General features: G+C 28.0%; 1 protein-coding gene across 1 annotated transcript in view; it reads right to left on the bottom strand.

Annotated features, from left to right (window-relative positions):
- Positions 1–7,623: 7,623 nt before the first annotated feature.
- LOC111621338 overlaps positions 7,624–23,521 on the bottom strand; it is a 37,904-nt gene continuing 22,006 nt past the window's right edge. The window contains exons 6-10 of the mRNA XM_023363435.1: positions 21,244–21,367; positions 21,020–21,170; positions 11,542–11,708; positions 11,191–11,457; positions 7,624–7,881 (exon numbers count right to left, since the gene is read on the bottom strand). Coding sequence (XP_023219203.1) covers positions 7,624–7,881; positions 11,191–11,457; positions 11,542–11,708; positions 21,020–21,170; positions 21,244–21,367 — 967 coding nt within the window. The remainder of the gene's footprint in view (positions 7,882–11,190; positions 11,458–11,541; positions 11,709–21,019; positions 21,171–21,243; positions 21,368–23,521) is intronic.

Here is a 23,521-nt window from a genome sequence, read left to right as displayed (position 1 = left end):
AGTAAATATATATTGATTTATAATATAGTTTTAAAAATATATTACTAATAGATGATCTTATATATATATGTCTATTCTTATATTTTTTTCAGTATTAAATAATATCTATAGTGCCGTCAAACAAATTTATAAGCCTGAAAGGAAAGTATAAAATAGATTCAGTAATAAATAATACAAAGATTTATCAATAGTTATCCTAATGTAAAAAGCTACTTATTATTTCCTTCATTTACTAAATTTTATAAATACACAATAAAATAAGATCAAGACAACATGTCCTAATTTCACAAATTTACTTATTTATATTACAAATTTTGTTATTTACAGATAATGATTGTTTTCAAAACACTGAATATCTAATTTCCTAAAATATCCATTTTATATCCATATGATATTATTTTCAAAATATGAATAATTGATAAATCTATTAATTGGATTAAAAATGATTTATCAATTATTAATACATCAATTAACAATTTTTGCACAAATGAACTAGATGTGTTTTAGGAACTATTAATTTATTGGAAAATTCTGGTTTATGTACTGTACTTCCTTTCTTATTGTGTTCACAGTTAACTTGAATGTAAAGTTTTTGAATGAAAATGCAATAGGTTATTCAATAAACTGAAAATAAAACTTGTTAATAAAAATTTTTTTCCTCTTTACAACAGTACAACAGAATGTTTTTAATTGTTATCTTAGACACATGATTTTTTCTTTAGAGAAACTGTAAAATCATCATGAATGTATATGTTTTAGACCAAGTAATTAATTGGGCATTATTCATAAAGACAAACAGGAGTTATAGGAATTCACACACACACACACGAGCTTTTATATTAGTAATGTTGTTATTCATAATGACCGGGCATTATGAATAATAAAAGAATAAATTATGAATAATGCCCAATTAATCTCTTGGTCCATGACATATACATTTAGCCTGATGATACCCATTCAACACAGGTGAAAGCGTTAGCTCTTTCACCTTTTTATACTATAGCATTCATTTAAATAGATAAAATAATCTCTTCTTTTATCAAAATGTTTGTTGAACACCTTGAATATCTCTACAAATTCTCTAAACAATTTAATAACAAAATGTAATGTTAAATATATATTACATAATTAAAGTTTTTTTATATGACTTTAATTTACATATTACTAAAGATAAAATACTGAAGTAGAAATTACACATTACTATAGCTATACCTAACTTTTTTCCAAATTTAAAAATGCTAAATTACTAATATAATTAAATCTGGCTTAGATTTGCATATTATTTTAACTTAAGCTTAAGTTATCTTAAACATTTTAACTTTAAATATGTTCATTTCAATCTGTTTCTTTAAATCAGTAGTTCTCAACCGGGGGTACAAGCGTAAATCGAAGGGGTACAGTACATCTAATGTTCATTATAAAATTGGCATATGTTAATCAATTTGCTGTAAATTATTAAAACAAGAAACAAAAAATGACAAAAACTTGCTTTAAAATATTCCAGTATGAACACCAATTTCCCTTTTAATAGTCCAAACAACTTGTTTATCCGTTTGATTTACCTGTCTATTTGTGCTGTTAGTGCCGAGTGAACCTGTAGTCTAGTAAAATTACAGTTTAACCAAGCATTAATTTTAGAATAGAAAAAATTTTTTTCTATTCTAAAATTATTGCTCGATGAGATAGGGACTTTTCATGTTTTTACTGGACTACTGGTATTAGGAATAAGGAGGCCTGGATCGATCCCCCACCATGTAATGCATGTCAATGCATGCACGCATTACTTGATATTTAGCAAATTTAGATGTTATGTGTGTTACAAAAATTGAAAGATTTATGTATTTTTCTGCATGTTATAAATTCGCAGCCATTACTTTCAAGGTCAGTACACAATTATAATCTCTATTTAATTAATTCTTTGTTAGGTGCAGGGTCTTTCTTTAGGATTAGTTTTTAGTTTGTATTCGCTTGTGCCAGTAAATATATGTGGCATATGAGTCGACCAAAATAGCTGCCATAAAGGGTATAGCGTGCCTGACAACATATGAGAGTTACTTGTGCGTTGTCTTAATAAATTTTCTTTCTCTGTAGATTTTGCTAAAAAATAATGTTTTTTATTATTATTTTGAGATGAATCAATAATTTTTTCTAAAACAAAATTTCATATTTTAGAGTTTCAATCTGAAAAATACAATTATGGATAAGTTTGTGATAAGAGAAGGAAAAAGAACTACTGGTAAACAATCTGAAAATTCCAAGCAATCTGAATCAAAATTACAAAAATGCAATATACCAACCGCAAGTACTAGTAGCCAATTTCTTGCATCCAAAAATTCATCAAAACACCGTTCCTATCAAACCGAATATTTAAATTTTGGTTTTTATTTCTGCTGCAAGGAATCAAATCAATTGCCTTTATGTTTAATATGTAAGCAAACATTTAGCAACAACTCATTGAAACCCTCTCTGATAAAAAGACATTTAGAAAATGCTCATTCCAATTTTAAAGATAAACCACTTAGTTATTTTGAAGAAAAAAAGATAATTTTTATTTAAATAAGTCTAAATTAATGAAATCAACATATATGACCCCTGGCAAAGAATTATTACAAGCTTCATTGAAAGTTAGTTATCTTATTGCTCGACAAGGTGAAGCTCATGCTATTGGTGAAAATTTAATAAAACCTTGTGTCATTGAAATTTGTCAAACACTATTCGGTCCTAAAGAAGTGACAAATATAAAACAATTGCCACTTTCTAATGATACCATAAAAAGGCAAATTGCACTTTGTGCAAATGATCTTCTGAATGAACTTCTGCAGAGAATCAAGTTGTCTGCCTATTTTACATTACAGTTTGATGAAAGCACAAATGTCAGCAGATTGACAGTACTTTTAGTTTTTGTGAAATATCAATACAATGATGAGCTTTGCGAAGATTTGTTAATGGGCGATGACCTAAAAAATACAACTATGGGTTGTGATGATTTCATTTGAAGTAATGAAATAGATTGGAAAAAGTGCATCGACATCTGCACTGATGGAGCTAAGGCTATGCAAGGTCCAATTTCTGGTGTAGTTGTAAAGATTAAAGAAGTGGCACATCCATCTTGTTCAAGTAGCCATTGAATTCTGCACAGAGAAAATTTAGCGATAAAAAACATTTCTTGGTCTTTAAAAAATATTTTTAAGGCACTAACAAATATAGTTAACCTTGTAAAAAAAATGTACATTAAATACTAGACTTTTGAAGCAGATTTGTACTGAAATGGGTAGTGATTATGATTCTCTACTATTTTATACAGAAGTGTGTTGGTTGAACTGAGGAAAAGTATTGACGAGGTACGAATTACATTTTGAAGTATTAGCATTTTTAAACAAATGCAAGAGTGAAGCTAAGTAGAAATCAACTAAGGAAAAAATACAACTACACATTGATTTTATGATTTCCGACTACACTTTACAAGGTGTTGCATACCGTGTTTCCCCGAAAATAAGACATCCGCAGAAAATAAGACCTAACACAGATTTTGCTGAATTGCGAAATATAAGACCTCCCCCTGAAAGTAAGACCTAGCGAAGTTTTTTTTTAGTCGTAACGGTCATCGACAGATGGCTGAAAGTGGCCGTTGACTTTTTGAAAGTACAGCCACTGATTGGTCAGCAGACAATCATGCCACACGGCATGATTTGCATAAGACTATGGCTTGGGAATCACAGATTTGCATAATGTTATCGCTGGTGATCGCTAATTGGTCAGCTGGGAATCACGCCACATCACATTTGCATAGTGCTACGGTTCAGTAAGCACCAATTGGTCATCGAGCTCGATGTGGACACTGTAAAAAGGTTAAGTTGAATGTGTCGCAAGGTGTTCTCTCGAACCTGTTTAGCATATTGGACAATTTTGGTATATTTTTACCCTAGACATGAGCACAAAAAGAAAGAGCTATTCTGTCGAGTACAAGAAAGCAATCGTGGAAGACTGTCGTGGCAAAAATCTTACTGCTTTCTGCAAAGAGAAGATGTTGAGTATCAGATTGGTCTGAAAATGGGGAGCAGATTACGGTAACATCAGTCAACAAGTGGACAACGGAAATGCTAAAAAGCGCAAGTGTGGATCAGGTCGGCAACCATTATTTTCCGAGCTGGAAGACCTGATCTTTGATTTGAATGGATTGTTGACAGGAGAGCAAAGGCTTTGATTGTAAATAGGGCTCAGATTCAAGAATTTGCCCTTGCAATTGCACCACAGTTCGAAATAGCTCCCAGAGAATTTAAAGCATCACAACACTGGCTGGATAGTTTCCTTCAGCGAAGTGAACTGTCTTTAAGAAGATCCACAACACTGTTTAGGCTGGAAGATGCTGAAATTATTAAATATGCATTTGCATTCAAGTCCTTTATTGATGACACTGACTTCGCTAAATACAATTTTTCCAACATGATTGCTATGGATGAAACCGCAGTGTTTATGGGCCAAGCATCTCAAACAACAGTTGATCAGAAGGGTGTCTCTTCAGTGTACATTTCCTCCACTGCTTACGAAAGTGCACGTGTTACTTGTATTTTGGCAATTCGTCTGGATGGTACTAAAGTCCCACCTTTAATAATTTCTAAGGGCAAGAAGGACAAGATTGAACGTGTTTCAAACGTTTTTATTCTTGAAACCGAAAAAGCCTGTGCCACACAAGCAGTTATAAGGAAGTGGGTCGATTTAATGCTGCCGCTTGTTATGCGAGGGAGCCAAAGAAGTCTGCTAGTCTGGGATGCAGCCAGCACACACCGTGCTAAAGACATGAAGAAATTTCTTCACAAAAGAAAAATAGATGAAATAATGATTCCCGCAGGAATGACTGCCTATCTCCAGACTCTTGATATTGCAATAAACAAGCCATTCAAGGACAATTTGCGCATGGAAATTAATGACTACATTGAAAATAGAATGGAGAGAAATCAGCGTGGAAACTTTGTGAAGCCTAAACTGCAAGAGGTTGTGACTTGGGTGAAAAATTCATGGGAGAAAATCACTGACAGTTGCATTGCAAATACACTACGAGCAGGCTACCTTGACAAGAAGTACTCATTTAAGGACAGTGCTATTGCTAGACATGAGAGATTTGAACCAATGATTCTGAAAGAAATGGAGTCACAAGAAATTCACCACAAAATTAGGGGTTTGGATTATTATGATGATATTTCAGAAGATAACATTATTGTCATTGAATAAATCTTGCTTTGTGTTCATAAATACCAAGATCAGTAAATGTACCAACGATTGTCGTACATGTAAATGATAGTAGTAACAATAAATTGTTGATACTTGTTGAATGGGCTAATGGGGTACAGTTTGTCTGGTTATGCTGTTTTGTAATGACAACTACTATACAGTATATAATAAATGTTCAATTTTTTTGTTCAACAATAAATGTGAATTTGTCTTCATGGAAATATAAGACATCCCCTGAAAATAAGACCTAGTGCATTTTTCAGAGCAAAAATTAATATAAGACACTGTCTTATTTTCGGGGAAACACGGTATTTGTGTGATATATTTAATAAACTTAACGCATTAAATTTATCACTACAAGGGAAAAATATTATTATTTTCACTGCCAATGACAAAATTTCTGCATTTAAGATGAAAATTTCAATGTGGAAGAAAAGATGTAAGGCAGGAGACTTTGAAATTTTTGATAAATTGAGTTCTTATCTTTTAGAAAAGAAGATTCTTGTTGATACAGATTTAAAAAAAGGTATATTTCAACATTTTGAGGATCCATTGACTTAATTTAACAATTATTTTCCTTTGATTCTGATGAAACCGTGTTGTTGTTATTAAGCTGTTTCTTTGCAGACACACTAAGGTGACATATATCAACACTATTAAGCTGTTTCTTTGCAGACACACTAAGGTGACATATATCAACACTTGGCAACTTATTGACTTATTGACCAACTGAATAAATAGTCAATAAGTTGCCAAGTGTTGATATATGTCACCTTAGTGTGTCTGCAAAGAAACAGAAAAAAATTATTTTCCTAATGATAATGAAATTGAAAATTATATGTGGATAGTAAATCCTTTTTCTACAAATAAAAAAATTATAGTTTGTCAGCAAAAGAAGAAGAGCAACTGATTGACATTTCTTCTGACATGACATATAAAGAGATGTTTTCTACTGTTATTGTCATTTTTGGCTGGTCTAGTGAAAGTTTATCCAAACATAGCCGATAAAGCTATAAGAAAACTTTTATCATTTGTAACAATGTATTTGTGCAAATGCAGCTTGCCAAATACTGTGACAAAAACTAAAAAAAGAAACAGGCTTGACGCATCAGCAGACATTCGTTGTCAGTTAACAATGTGGGAACCAAATTTTGAAAAAATTGCTGAAGATTTATCGCAACAAATATCCCATTAAATTTTGTTAGAAATTATTGAAGAATAATTTAAATTTTGTTTATCGTTAATTATAATTATTTATTTTTACAAAATGTAATTTATGCATGTATTGAAATGGCATCTGTGATTTTATATAATATACTTATCAAATAATAATAAATAAACGTATGTACCTGATTAAATTTATTATCATTTACGTAAAATAAGTAATCCACTTTTAGTTGAAGTTAGAGTTTTTTTTATGGCACTCAGTTATAAGGGCTGTATACATCTAACGCAGTAATTATAAAATTTGCATACAAAAATATAATGGGTACTTGAGAAACAAATAATGGGCTAATGGGGTACATCAACAAGAAAGGTTGAGAACCACTGCTTTAAATAATTTTCTGATACATACAAGTATATATGTGAGGTCAGCCGATTAGGGGTGAGGTGTTCGACAGCCGAGCGGTTCTTTCAGTTGTGTGGGCACAGACTGACTGCCTGAGACAGGTTTACCATGTAACCGTTTATTAAACATAGAAATTTTCCTTACAAATTACTTGTTAGACGAGGTAGCACCCCAAAGCGCACGGATAAAGTTCGAAATAAAGTTCGTAAAAGTCGGTTTTCGTCACTAGTGGATGGACGCTGTCGGTGAAACACTCGGTGGGCCCCGGGGCATTGATTACGGCTTTCGGCGGCTTCTCGCGGACGAACCGACGAATCTGTCAATTGCTAGGAGCACCCAGAGAACGATGCTTCCACGATGTTCCAAAATGTCCTNTCTTTAAAAAATTTCTGTTTATTATAAGAAGTTTTATCATCAATACTTAATTTATGCAATTGCTCACTCGTCTTCTTTGATTGTCGTTTTTTTTTATAATTTTCCAATTCTAGCCGTATAGGAAAATGATCTGATATATCGTGTTCCATTACTATAAGAGATTTGCAGTAGTCTAACATCGGTTCCGAACATATAATATAATCGATGGTTGATTTCCCATTGGAGGATACGAAAGTATATTCGGCGGGAATATCCCCTTTTAATCTACCATTCAAAATTATTAATTGATTGTTTTGGACAAAATCCAAGAGGGCATTCCCTCCTATATTTATCAGTTTTCATACTACTTTTGTGTATATATTATTGTGAAACAATTAATGTTTGAAGTAATGAGTTCAAGCAATACAAATTATTATTAAATTAATAAAGATTTTAAATAAACACAAAATTCAAATTAAACTTAGACTTTTTAAACCTAAATTATAAGAAAGTCTACAAAATAAAATAGTAATTACCATGTTAATAAATATTTGTAAAGCTTCACAAAGGTTTCCATTTGAAATAGAATTTTCTGCCATTGACATTCCAATCTGATTAATGATCTTCCATAAATTATCCTGGATTTCAGATTTTGATAAATAATTAGTTAGCAAATACCCCTGAAGAGAAAGAAGATTATCGTGTCTAATAGCATCTTGAATTGCTTCCTATAATTAAAAAAACATTTAATATTAAGATGTTAAAGTAATAACCCGTATAGAGTATTTAATAAAATCAAATTCTTCATTTTTCTTGATTATCTTAAAAAGTTCATAAATCAAAACAGTCAAACAACTTTTTTGCTTTGATTGTTTCAATTCTATTTCATCAATTTATAACATTATATAAATGTTATCCATGTTTAAAATCCCAAAAGTTCAAATACAAGCTAATTAAATCTGAAGGTACTGTATTTTAAATAAATGAGCCTTATGGCACTAGTTTTTTCTAACATTCTACTAGTTATAAAGATACGTTTTTTTCCTTTTATAATCATGTGTCATATTAATCATTTAAGAAGTGTTTTTGGTCCTAACTCAGGTTATCTTTAACTTACGTAAAAATCAAATCTGAACCAGAGTAAAAAGTAATGATGATTTATATTCATTTCAATCATATTATTTAATTGTATTCATGATTTCAATCTACAACAATAAATTTTAATACAGTAAAACTTTGATATTTTGAAGATAAAGAGACTGCAAAACAATTTCAAGTTTTGAAAAACTCAAATTGTCTAAAAAGTTGTATTAGACATGTTTGAATATGGGTATTAAAAATATTTAAGTAAAATATAATGCTATACAGTAAATTAACAAACAATTTTGTTACAGTGTTGCATTAGAGTTTTTTTAAAAACTTGAAATTTTGAATGATTAAACTTAATGTTGATTTGTACTCAGGACAGGCAGGTTTAGACAGATACATAATAAAAATAAAAATAAAAAAAATTGTACAGTACAGTATGTATACATATTTATTTATGCATAGAAATATACAAAAAATTATATCATACACTCAAAAACACACAAACATAGTTCAGCACACAATGAAACTACTCACAAATCCATTCTTAAATGCCAACATGTTGTCAGTATTTTAAGAAGAGAAATTACAAAAATTTGTTTTTCTTTTTATAAATAATGTATTTATAGTATAATATTTGAATATGCTAAGATTTTCATCTAGTAAGAAAACATTAGTGTTAAAACTACTGTACCTGTACTTACTGGCCATCTACCTTTGGAAAAAAACTGAATTTTCTTCATGATATCCTAGCAACCATCTTGTAATATTATTTATAAGGAATAATAATAGTTTTGCTCAAAACTAAAACTCATTAATGTAGACTTTATTAATTCAATTAATTATAGATAAGTAAAAATGAATAGTTCTATTTCAAATCTGAATTATAATATAATAATATATATATATTATTATATTATAATTCAGATGTTATATTATATGTTATATTATTATATTATANTATATATTTATATATATAGGCCTATATATATATATAGGGCAATTCAAAACTCACAAAAATTTTTAAAAGATTAATAACTTACAAAATATTTACAATAAGATGATGTGGTTTTCACAGAAATGCTTAGAAAGAAGTGGGATTTTTTTTAGATGTAATAAAAATTTTGGTACCAAAATAGTTACATTTCTTGCCATAAATGGCACTTGATAAGATTACATAATTTGTATAGTTGTTACTAGAGCTTACACTAAGAACAGTTTTATTTTTTTATTCTTATTTTAACAAATTTACAAATGCTACAGCACCATCTATGGCAAGAAATGTAACTATTTTGGTATTAAATTTTTATTACACCTAAAAAAATCCCACTTCTTTCTAAGCATTTCTGTGAAAACTGCATCATCTTACTGTAAATAGTTTGTAAATTATTAATTTTTTAAAATTTCTGTGACTTTTGAATTGCCCTGTATATATATATTTTTAATGCATTTTATTAATTTGCATAAAATGATTATAAAAGTTCCATTTTACTTTATCAATATGAAATTCACTTGTACTTGCAATTATAACTAATAAGCAAGAAGTTTGTTGCTATTTGTTTGAAATAAGTTTAATGAATTCTTGGCTCTTTTCCACCAAGGATGACAATTGCACTTACAACATTATTTATTATTGATTATTTGTTGATTTTATTGACATTATTATTTATTGATAACATTCATTTTGTATTTGGGGGTTTTTTATCTGAATCTAAAACCAACAAATGAGAAAAAGCAACTAAGCATTTTGCATTTCTTTCTTAATTAATTTAATACTTTGCATAACCTAAAGTTGATCAATGTCTAAATTTCTCCATGAGACTACCAGTTAGCAACTACTGCTTTAATGTATATTAACACAGTCGCAAAATAAAAGCTATCATATTAATCTAAATATATTAGATATATTCTAAAAATTTATTTCTATGAATATAAAAGAAAATATTCCCATAAATATTATTATTTATTTCCAGTGAATATTTTATATACTTTAAAATGCAATTCTTAAAACTGAGATGAGAATAAAAAATACTTTTTATAATCATCCCATAAAGATTTTTTATTAGCAATGTTACACTTATAATTAAATGTATCAAACTATATTAATATAATATCAAATTTTTAATACTTAATGCTTTATTTTAATAGAATTCTGATAATTTAACTGGTAATCAAAATAGTTCAATTAAAATTTATGAAAATTTAAACAAATACCGTATTTACTCGCGTACATAAGACGAGGTTTTTATTCATTTTTCACTGCTTCAGAAACATAGGTCGTCCTATACATGCGAGCAAAGGATTCTTTTCATTTTTGCACTAATTTTTGTAAATTGTGTACTTGCATTTTTTACCAGATTCTCACATTCTGGTGTTTAAAAACAAAAGTATTTTATCTGGGTCATTTGAATCATTCTTGTATATTGTCAGGAATAAAGATGAATAGCAATAGGAAAAGCAAAGCTTTTGAACTGAATTCCAAAATTATACGAGAGCCCGATATAAGTTTCAATTCATTCCCACGTGAAAACAGATAATTATTTGGAAATCAGAATTCAGAGAAACTCATAAGTGTAATCAATGAAGAGTGTGAATTTGACTGTTAAGAATTGGCAAAAAAAGTTCCCAATTGTCCAGCTTCACAAGAACAAAAATTATTTGTCAATTTTACAAGATTTTTCCTTGAAGTTTAAAATGCCAGTAATTTTTGCAGGACAATGTATGCATTTATGTTCATTTGATATTTTACTTGTGATTAAACAAAATTAGAATTGTATTAATAAATCTAATTTTCTTTGTTTTGATCTTTAAATTCACACCTCATCCTATATGTGAGTAAATACGATATAACTTTTTTTTTAGTTAAAACAACTTTTTACATCTTATATTTTGAATTCAAACGTTCCAAAATAAAAAAAAAAAAAGAAAAATATAAGTATTAAAATTTTTACCTGCCATGTCATTTTACTCCAATTATTCCATTGTTCTTTTAAAATAATATCTTCAGATTCTGAGGTTTCATTTGTTAAAATTTCATTTTCATCATAATCATTTTGTTCATACAATAAGAGTCGTGTTGTTTTAAAATATTTTGCAAACTTAATATTAGCTTCTGAAACAGATTTGCAATAAAGCATTGTATTTTCATCATTAATCTCAGGTTTCTTCTCTTCTATATTCAAAGTATTGATCAAATTTGTCAAAACTGTAACAATTAACTGCCAAAAATAACATTAAAAAATTTGAAATTATATTTTATTATAATTTATTTTTATTAATAAGTTTATTGCATTAAAATTTACCTGTAAGAGTTGTTCAGCAAATTGACAAGATGCAGTATCATAGATACTTTCTTTTACACAGTTTAATAGCATGGTTATTACTGAATCCCAATAAGTAAACTGAACATTTATTTGACATATCCATTCTTTATTTTGAAGCTTTTGAGCTGTCCATAACTTATAAAATCCTATTAATTTATAAAAAATGACAATTAAAAGAAATATTAAAATGTTTTACCAAATTTATGATTAAAAAAATCTCATCAAATATAAAATAATCTTATAGCTTAAACTTTATGAATTTTTGTTGTTGCAGTTTCATCTCTGCTGCTGATTAGAACCTTGGCTCTTCCAATTTATTTTTTACTTTTTCTGCAGGGGATAAGATCATCAAGAGAAAAGAATTTGAGAAAGTACTGTTATGCCCTTTTTGAGTAGAAACAACTGATGGAAACCAAATGTAGAATCTGAAGTGATTAAAAAAAAAAAAAAAAAAAAAAAAAAAAGCTTTCACACTGTATTTATAAGTGGATGAGTGGATACATAAGTGCAGAAGCTTACTATTACTAAAAAGGCACTGTTGTGAAAGAGTTTCTATGATTTGTTAATAAATCCTGCACCAAAGGTTCAGTTTATTTTTGACTATACCATATATACAGGTTACTTCTAAAATAAGCATGCATATTCTGAGAAATATTAGAGTGACTAAAACAAACATTTTTTTACCAATGTAAGTACTGCAGATAACCACAGTGAAATGCAAATGACAGGAGTTGCACTTTAACCATTCACTGGGGCTCAGCCCTACTGTATCTCAGGTTGTTGTCATTGTGCTGTGTAGTACTGGTGAGTAGTAGACACTGATTTCATTATATTGTGATGGTCAGTAGAAAATTACACATGGAATAGTCTACAGGGATGAATTTGCCAATATGCACTTGGCACTAGAGGCAGCTGGCATTCTAAACGATGCATGCCAATTGTACCATGAACAATTTCCAGTGAAACATCTGTCCAATGAGTGCAAATTTTTGGTGCAGACTAATTTGCAAGAGAGAGGAACACTGCACAGGAATTGTAATGAATGAAGTAAATAGTGTGCACTTTGAACAATTGCTGTGAATGCTGTACATATGCCTGTTTTTTTTTTTTTGTATCAATGAACTGTTGCCATCTCAATTCTGCTTTTCCATGTATTCTTAGTATTCTGTACCAATGATAGTGCTTAAACAGCATACACAATGTGGCTGCTTAACTTCTGAGAGTGATACTAACTGTCATTTTTTGACATAACATGTCTGTGGAACCTAGTGTATTGGCAAAAGATGTTTATTTTAGTCACTCTAATGTTCCTCAGAATATGTGCACTTATTTCAGAATTGCTTTGTATATTCAATAGTCAGTAATCTGATCAAACTTCAAAAAACATGTAAATTAAACAGCAGTTTTTGTAACTCTTAGAAATGAATTCTTAATTTGTATTCAATTCATTTATTAAGCGTATAAGACTTTCGCCTGTTACAAGGGTGATGTTTGTTAATACAACATATTAGTACAGAATGCTTCGTTTATCTATCTTTGAGCCAAAATATTAACTACTCATTATATATCTTACAGTTTTAACTTTGTATATTTCATAAACATATCTCAAACATATTTTTATATTTCATAAACATATACTTTGTATATGTCCTTAACATATGTATATCTACAATATAACACACATCATTCGTGAACAAACCTTTAACAGAATGCTTCGTTTATTAATCTTTGAACAAAACTAATAACTACTCCTTATATATCTTACAGTTTTAACTTTGTATATTACATAAACATATCTCAAACATATTTTTATATTTCATAAACATATACTTTGTATATGTCCTTAACATATATCTATCTACAATATAATACACATCATTCGTGAACAAACCTTTAAGAATATTATTGTTTCATTAACTCTTAATACTTTGCTCTAATTAGTTTATATCTTGCTGGTTCACACTTTCGTTAACATAAGATATTAATCACAATTTATTTTAAAAAATGGTTCATATAGTTATATATTTTAAAAATAGTATTAATGTTTGCTCTATCAAGGATCTTATACATCTCAGATTCGTTGGAACAATTGGCTATTACACTTATATCATACCTTTGACTGATTTCATTTACTTTATCACATTCACAGAATATATGGAATTTAGACAATGATTTATTACATCTTGGGCATATGGTTTGAGAGTAATCCAGGAACTTATCATTGAAAATAATCCCATTTTTATTTAGTCTGAGCTGTATGAAGAATTTTTTGACATTAAATGCCAGGTTCGTGAACATATAATTATTATTCATTGGGTAGTTTAAAATTATTTTGTACCAGAATGGGTTTTTTCGTTTTTGTATATCTTCGCTATCTTCCACAATCGATATTTCCATTACTCTCTGAATTAATAGTTTACTTTGTTGTTCATTAGTTCCATAAAAAGTTCCATAGAGAACCCATATGTGCTTAGAATTTTTGTTAGTTGAATTATCCAATTTCTATTTAAATCTTTATTTCTCGACTTATGGTATAATAAATATATCACCTTCGTAGTTAGGTCTCCTGCAACAATAACTTTTATTAGAAATTTAATATATCTTTTCATTAAAATGGTATTTAGTTTATATCTATTCAATTCCAATCTTAGAGAGCTTCCTGGAGTATTATATTCTAGTTGAAAAATTCTACGTATAAATCTGTTTTGTACTTTTTCGAAATCATTGAATTTACTTAAACTCCATATTGGTGACGCATAACCCAGCAAATTCATAATGATAGTATTGAAGAGTTGGAAATGTATTTGTAGATTCTTCATTTTGGTCTTACAAAATAGTATTATTAAATTATTTATTAAATTGTTAGCCTTATTTATTGATCTTTTATAGTGTTTATCGAATGAAAGATTAAGAGTAAATATTACTCCCAAGAATTTGACTTCAGTAACTATTTTTATTTCTTCTCTTTTGATATAGAAAGACATATGTTTTTTTGGCAAATTGCTACCATTTCTAAATATCACTATCACTAATTTTTTTGGGTTAATTTTTACTTTTAGATCTTCCAAGTATTCCGATATCTGTTGTATTTTCCTGCGTAGTGCAGCTGCCGTCAGTGCAATTAAAACAATGTCATCTGCATAAGAAATCGAGTGTATCGTTTGGTTATCGATTTTAAATCCATCCTCTTCTCTTACAAAACATCTGTTTAAATCAAATAAGTAAAAATTGAAAAGATATGATATAGGATCTCCCTGTAATAATCCTCTATACGTTTCAAATGGTGCCCAGCAAATATTATCTTGTTTAATAATAGTCTCATATCTTCCAAATAGCCTGCCTATTATTTTTATCAGGCAATCACATGCTTCATATTTTCTCAGTTTTTTCTGTAATTATATTATACTAATTGAATCATAGGCCTTTTCCAAGTCCAAAAACAGAGCGAATATTTTTTATCTTTTTCTAAGCAATTGTATTTGAATTAACATCGATAACACAAAAAGTGCTGTTTGCGTACCTCCATTCTCCACAAAAGCATATTGCGTAGGGTTTCTATAATTATTTGCGGCAGTCCAGTAATTGAATTTATCAGCTAATATTGATGTGAATATTTTGCGAAAACCAGATAGTAAAGCTATTGGTCTGTAATTTGTAGGTTCTTCTCTATTACCTTGTTTATATATCATTGTGAATATAATTTCGTTCCATTTATCTGGTATAATACTCTGTAAAAATCATTAAATTGTCTAGTCAAATAGTTGGTTTAACTCCGAGGGAAATATTTTTATGAGCGAGTTGGGAATCATGTCCGATCCAGGTGTTGATTTTTCCTTAAGTTTTTTAATTCATTCCTGTACTTCATCCACCTTAAATATTTCTTCCTGACTCATTGTTTGCGTTATGTTGAATTCAGTTTGTGTTTGTCTATAATTTAACAAATAATATTCTGAGAATTGACTGAAGTATTTAATCCAATTGTCATAGTCTACTCTTCTTTGTGAAGTATATCCTGATTTTGTTTTACGAAATCTATTAATTATCGACCAGAAAACTCTTTGAGTCTCTTGACTCTGTTAGTTTTTTACTAATATTGGAATAATATTTTTTCTTTTTTGCTTGGATTAAATTATTGTAAATTTTTTATTTTGTAAGTATATCATCAGATATTCTTCTGTATTATTTTTTCTAAAGATCTTTAGGCTCTTTTGTTTTTTGATCTTTTGACTATAACAGGAATTATCATACCAGTCACATTTATATACTCGCTTGAAGGTACTCAAACTTTTTTTAAATCTAAATTCTTCTAATTTCAATATAAGATTTGAATAGTTATGAATTGGCATATTTTCTTCTTCATGGTTTAACATTTCTTTAGTTATAAAGACTGCTTCTTTTAAAAATTTCTGTTTATTATAAGAAGTTTTATTATCAATACTTAATTTATGAAATTGCTCACTCGTCTTCTTTGATTGTCTTTTTTCTTTATAATTTTCCAACTCGTAGCCGTACAGGAAAATGATCTGATATATCGTGTTCCATTACTATAAGAGCTTTGCAGTAGTCTAACATCGGTTCCAAACATATAATATAATCGATGGTTGATTTCCCATTGGAGGATACGAAAGTATATTTGGCGGGAATATCCCCTTTTAGTCTACCATTCAAAATTATTAATTGATTGTTTTGGACAAAATCCAAGAGGGCATTCCCTCCTATATTTATCAGTTTATCTTTGGATAATCTACTATTTCTTATATTATCAAAAATTTGTGAAAACACAGTATCCATGTTCTCTCCAATACAGCTATTAAAATCACCACCGATCAACCATAACTGGACTGTAATGGACCATCTTTCTATATGAATTTGAGCTTCTTATATAACAAGTTTCTTTTCTACGGATGAAGAGAGATACATTAGTATTAACCCTAAATATGAATTACACCATATTGTTTTGATATTATTATTTAATTTTATTATCGTGACTATAAAGTATTCTGATATAAAGTGATAAATAATGTCACTTAAGCTCTTTTTGATCAATAAAAGCATTCCTCGTGCAGGACAACCAAATCTACTTTTTCGTTGAGCATTTTTCATTATTATTCTATTATTTTGTTCTAAAAAATTTTTTTCAGTATTACTCAGATTTATCAACCATGTTTCTGTAATTCCGATTATGGTATTTGTATTTATAAGTTCTCTCCCAGTGGGTTTGTGTAATTTTCCTCTAAGACCCTGGATATTCCAAAAACTCACTAACAGATTAGTATTAGCAGTATCTGACAATCTAATATCATTATTACTCTGTTTGCCTCCTTTAACAACCAAATCTTCTCCAGTATTCATACCACTGTTATCCACATCATTATCCATTTTATACATATTCTGTTTTATATTATAATTTTTCATTGTCCTTTCTACGATTGTTTTTTGTTTAATTCTAAAAAATGGTTCAACTGTATGATCTCTCTAGTATTAATATCAATAGTATACATTAAATTATCCTTTATAAAATAATTGTCCCTTACTCTTATTCTATTATTATCTGAATTTCCAAACTTAATCATATTTAGTATCTGTTTTCTTCTAATTCTTGATCTTAAGCATAAGTCCGATGTTATAATTATTTTTTTCATTTCATCAATCATTTTCAGTCTCACTGACCAGAATTTTTTCAGGATTAAATTTCTAGCTTTTACCGATTCCATCATAACTTTTATTGTTCGATTATTATTAATATTTTTTAATTGTGCAAGTCCCTCAATTTCTATATTCTTAAGATCTAGCTCTTCGTTAATAAATTTTTTAATCTCTTCTATGAAATCCAATGTTTTAAATGGGTAATTGAAAATAACTATATTTTTTCTAGTAGTCTCGTTTAACATTTTATCAATTTCAAATTCGCACATACCTTTTAAGTTATTATTAGATTTGACCCTTTCTTCTAATGTGTGAATCTTTTGACCAATTTTTCCCATCTCTTGTTTCACCTTAAAGTTTTCTTCTTTCATAGTGTTGATTTCTGATTTTATTGTTTGAATTTCCAAATTTAAAAGAGCAAACTTCTCTTGAATTAGATTGTAAATCAATTTTAGTGTATAATTGGATTCGTCGCCATGTTGTACTTCCGGCTCAATTTCAGGCTCAAAAAAACCTCTAATTGTCGAACTTCTCTTGAATACATGAGTATCTCTCACATCTTCATCCGATAGAAATTCTTTTCCCAAAATTTCCACGAGTTGGTTATTTTCCTCCACATCCTTGTTAATTTCCTTACGAGGTCTTCCTCGCCCCCTTCTTTGCATAGCTGCTTGGCTTGACTGAAGAGGAGAATGAGGGAAAGGTCCAGGATTTAATTCGATTCCCACAACCGGTAATAAAGTCCTAATTGCTTCCACAGTTAATAATAATTCAAGCCTTTTTAACTTAATTTGATACTTATTCATCATATTGCTTAATTCTTCCATTACACACTCTTTCAAACAGCTCTTCAGAAAAGTCACCAACACTTAATTTGTATTCAGTTTGTTCAAATTTAAGTTATTATTATAACTAATTAATAATACAGTTTGGGGCAAATACAGTAAGATCGCGCTTAGTGCAGGGGATGTGTTCCTAGACAACAAAGCACTAAACGAAACAGCGTTAAATGAGGTCATTTTAACATAGAGTAAATAGGAACAGGGGAACACATGACCAAAAATAAACAGATTTTACTTTAATTTTAAGTTATTTTTATATTAATTTGCATAACATATTAATATATGTTAAATAACACACAAACATATGCACACAGAAATCTAAAGTTGATTTTTTGTGACAAAGGGTCCTGGCTCTTCTGAAATTCTTGTTTTTTGCGATAAAGTCGTGTAGTTTCATTTGTTGCTTTTTTTTCTTTCCTTAAGCAAATATTGGTAGCAAGAGATCGCATCCAAAATGCCTCATTTTGCTTTTGCACTCCTTTCAAAATCTGGATCATTTGCTACAATTTGATCAACAATTTCAGTTATCTTACAAAACTTTTACTAAGGAAATCTGTAGAGAAATTTTTTGGGTTCTTCATTTTCAGAATCTCTATTTTCCAGTTCCACATGAATTCCATGTTCTGCCAGTTCTTGAAAGTCGTTGTTGGTAAGGCTCTCACCAGAAATGTAACTCCTCAATATCCTGCTCATCTATATCTCCTAGTCCTGCTATATCGATTAGGTTGAGTTTGGTCAACCAGTACGATACAGCAATAGGCTCCTCTTGTTGAGAATTCTTGGATACCTTCAGCCATAACTTCTTCCACACTCTGTTCATGCATTTATCAGTTAATTCTTTCTAAGCAAAGTTGATAATATTTCCTATGGCATCCATGATGTTATATTTTTTCCAAAATTGCACCAAACAAACATAGATTTAAAGAAAGTACACCTTTTTGCCATCTTTTGCTGATTGGTTTGTGTTCATAAATAATTGTATTATATACAAATCAATGAAATGCAACAATAATTTAAATCAGCATAAATTTTGAGCTGTTTTAGGCTCAGAGTAGACCGCATTATATCGAATCAGTGTTAAGTGGGTGAACAAAGCTAAATTATTCAAAAAATACAAGAGTAATTCAATTGAAATCAAATGCAATTAATTAAGCAGTAAATGGACTACATAATACAATTTTCAAATGTTTACATTCAGACACAATCAAATCCTGTATGCNTTTTTTTTTTTTTTTTTTTTTTTTTTTTTTTTTTTTTTTTTTTTTTTTTTTTTTTTTTTTTTTTTTTTTTTTTTTTTTTTTTTTTTTTTTTTTTTTTTTTTTTTTTTTTTTTTTTTTTTTTTTTTTTTTTTTTTTTTTTTTTTTTTTTTTTTTTTTTTTTTTTTTTTTTTTTTTTTTTTTTTTTTTTTTTTTTTTTTTTTTTTTTTTTTTTTTTTTTTTTTTTTTTTTTTTTTTTTTTTTTTTTTTTTTTTTTTTTTTTTTTTTTTTTTTTTTTTTTTTTTTTTTTTTTTTTTTTTTTTTTTTTTTTTTTTTTTTTTTTTTTTTTTTTTTTTTTTTTTTTTTTTTTTTTTTTTTTTTTTTTTTTTTTTTTTTTTTTTTTTTTTTTTTTTTTTTTTTTTTTTTTTTTTTTTTTTTTTTTTTTTTTTTTTTTTTTTTTTTTTTTGTATTTAAAAAAATTAAATATACAGTCTGCTAAATATTTTAAATATTTATTTCATTTAGTAGCTCCTTTGTTTATCAACAAAATTTTGAATGTACTTTATAAGGTTTATCCTTTACTTAATAAACTAAGTCATCTATCTTATACCAATTCAAGTGGCAAAAATAAGATTTGGATTCTCAAATTTCTTTGCACATATTAATTATTTCAATCAACTATCATATTATCAGTATTTTAATGGGTTACTTTCTTCACAAAATACTTTTATCAATGTTCCTCTTAGACCAACTTGAAATTTAGCTTCTGTAATTTCCTCATTTTCATCTTTCTTTATCTAGAGAGTCTTTAATTGCACTGTTACAGCAACCTTAAATGTAGAGCTCTTTTTAATTTTCATTTTAAATTTTTTTTAAATGTAAGGGTAAAAAATACTTTATAATTTAGCATTATAGTTGTTTTATTATTTATATATGTATTGCATTTATCATATAATTTTTAACTCTTATTTTTTACTGTTTTATGTTATGTACAGTTAGTTTGTCAGCTTTTATATATTTTGTTCTAAAATTTTTAATTATGTATATGCATTTTATTGTTTTAGTGTATTGTTGTTATTGTTTTATGAGGCAAACTACTTATTTTGTTGCAAGGTAGTCATCACATGCTATGTAGCATCCTTTTGTAAATGTAAATAAATAAATAAATGTCTGACCACTGCTGAAATTCCTTTCATTGCATCTCTGATGAGCTCCTGAGGAATCTACAGGTTCTCCATTGGACCCACACAAAGTTTATCTTTAATTTCCCTCATAATGTAAAGTCTAAGGGGTTAAATCAAGGCTGTATAGTAAACATTCAATACTACTTTTAGCCTTTTCTGATGCACTTAGAGTTATCAATCTGGAAGCAAATACTTTGTTGAGGTCGTCAAGCACTTCTTCAGCTTGATGAGATCTGGCACCATCTTGCATGAACCAGTCATCATGAAAATTATCTGTTCAAAAATTTCAATATTTCCACCAGGACATATGTATGTTCCACCTTGTATGATTTTCATTATTAATTACAAATACGCTGATATAATTTCAATTAATTATCTTAAATATTTGTATAGATTTTTTATTTGTTTTTTGAATAAAACTGTTTAATAACATATATATCCTTAAGAATTAATTTTAATTCACCATTAAATTTTAAATGATAATCAATATTTAAAAGATATATATCAATCATTATCTTTCCATTTTATAGATAAGAGATAAAATTTAAAAAAAATTTTTAATTTAATTTAATATAAACAATTTTTTCACCTTCTTCATGCATTTTAAGAAAAAAAGCAATGATATCCAATTGGCGATTCTTTAAACCTTCTTCTAAAATCTCCGATTTAACATTAATATCTTGCCAGTTGTTTAGAAGAGAAATATTTTCTGCTACTGTTCCACAATAATAAAACATTAGCTATAATAATCAAGAAAAAAATTAGTTTCACAATTTTCTCAAAAATTTTCAAATTTAATTTAGTTTTACTTACCTCACTTACAAGTTTTTCTGCATTTACATTTATCAAAAATGTACAAATGTTATCATTATATAAAAATAATAATGGTGAAGACAATGATGATACTTTCTTAATTATCACAATTTTTGAATTAAATCTAAACACAAAAATTATATTTGCATAAATTTTTAAACAAAACTAAAATTTAATTTTAATATTTAAAATAATTAATGATCTATTAGAAAATATTGAATGAATCACTTCAATTAAATTTACCAATCAGTCATTTAACATATTTTCCACATTTATTATTATTATTATGTTTATGTTTATATAATATAAATTTTCAAAAATATATAAATAAAACTACATTATATGTATGCTAGTTTCTTTAGTAAGAATATTTAGAAATAACTGTAATAAGATAGTCTTATTTGACTGCATTTGATTGTATATACAATTTATTTAAAAGTTTCTTTAAAAAATGTTATTGCTTTTTGAGAATCACAAAAGAAAAACAAAGCAAAAATAGAAGTAAAAAGCAAACAGCTACATAATTTTTGAAATAAATAATTTTAAATAATAAATAAATAACTGAATAAAAATTTTAAAATTTTGCAAAGACTTTAATAAATTAAGTCCTTTTCATATTGTAATAACAATGGAAAACAAAAAAACAGATGTCAAATATATTTTAATATTAATAAATATAACTATCGTCAATAATATATATATACAGTGGTACCTAAGGATACGAACACCCCAGCATATGAAATTTTCAGGATACGACATCGAACATATTTTTGCTCCACGATATGAACAAAAACTCACCATACGACATTACATTAGTTCGCAGCGCCATTTTTTATTCATTTCTGTGCATCGGTCTCAATCCACGTGTTTGCTTCGTCGTGGAAGGATCTTTGCTCGATAAAGGAAATCTTGAGGTATCAGAAAGTGACCGATTTTATTGAAAAGAAACATCCCAAAAAGGTTCACACTGGCCGTATTGCTACTTGGAGTAATGACATTTGTCTAAGTCATTTTAGAAACATTTTAAAAAGTAGGCAAAGCCAAACCTCTTTGGATAGATATTTTACCAAGCGACCTCTATCTGGTGAAAGTGCTGGTGAAAGTGCTGGTGGAAGTGAAGGAAGGAAAGCAAAAAGCAGTGAATAAAAATTAAAAAAGAAAAAAAAAGATAAAAAAATTAGTGTTGTTTTCTAAGTTATTTTTAAGTTATTGTTACATTATGTTATGTAAGTTAAGTTTTTAGTATCATTTCCCTTCTCCCTCTCTTCTGCCACCAGTTTACACCTCCACCCTCGTCTATCCTCAAAAATGAAGTGCAAATAAAATTACTTTTTTTAAATCAATTATTATTCTATTATGGTTATTTATACATTTACAATTACAAAAGGTATTTTCCAGTGTTTTCCTTACTATATTTATTTTTTTTTTTTTTAATGTACTACTTAGCTTTAATTTGAGTGTGTTTTTTGTGTTGGAACAAATTATTTGGTTTTACATGTAATCGTATGGGGAAAAACAATTCATCTTATGACATCTTCATGATACAATCTCAGTTTCGGAACGAATTAATTTCATATCCTGAGGTATCATTGTATATATATACTGAATATGAAATTAATGAGGTATTATCTGAAAACCTAAGTAAAAAATATCTCAGCTAACTAAAAAAATCTGAAATTAATATTATATAAATATTTTTAAGTTTTTTAAAGTTTCTTCATCAGATGTGTCATGAATATTGCTCAAACAAAACTGAAAATAAACAGGTTGATAGAATGCCTTTTCTAGTTGAAGATGAAGCTTAACAGTTTAAGTGTTTATGTAATACAGTCAACTCACATTAATACAAATTACTAATAGTTCGTTTGCTTTATTAAAAATTTGTGTTAATGGTTTTCAAGGTTGGGGTCAAGGTTATATAATTAAGAGAGTTAAGCTTAATAGGCAATTGAAATCTCTAAATTATAATATTTTGAATTAATTTACTAAATAATGTTAAATAAAATTAAATATATTTACAAAAACAAATTAATGTTCTAAATGATTTTCAAATTAAATAAAATGAGGAGGAGATTGTATTCTCCCTTAAAGTGTAGAGCTGTATACCAGTGTAGTTAAACAAAAACAGCAAAAAGAAATCTGTGATTTTTTTTTGGTTAAAGGCTGTTTGAAAGAATATAAAATTTTTTGGAATCAACAGAATAAAAATGTAGCCAAACTTACCAACACTGTATATATTCCATGATATGCAAACTAGCATATATTTATATGGGACTGC

Source organism: Centruroides sculpturatus, unplaced genomic scaffold (genome assembly GCF_000671375.1).
Source record: "Centruroides sculpturatus isolate CEXI.00-Female unplaced genomic scaffold, Cexi_2.0 scaffold98, whole genome shotgun sequence".
Classification (NCBI taxonomy): Eukaryota; Metazoa; Arthropoda; class Arachnida; order Scorpiones; family Buthidae; genus Centruroides; species Centruroides sculpturatus.
Note: the sequence above shows the minus strand (reverse complement) of the source record. Positions and strands in the feature narration are given on the sequence as shown.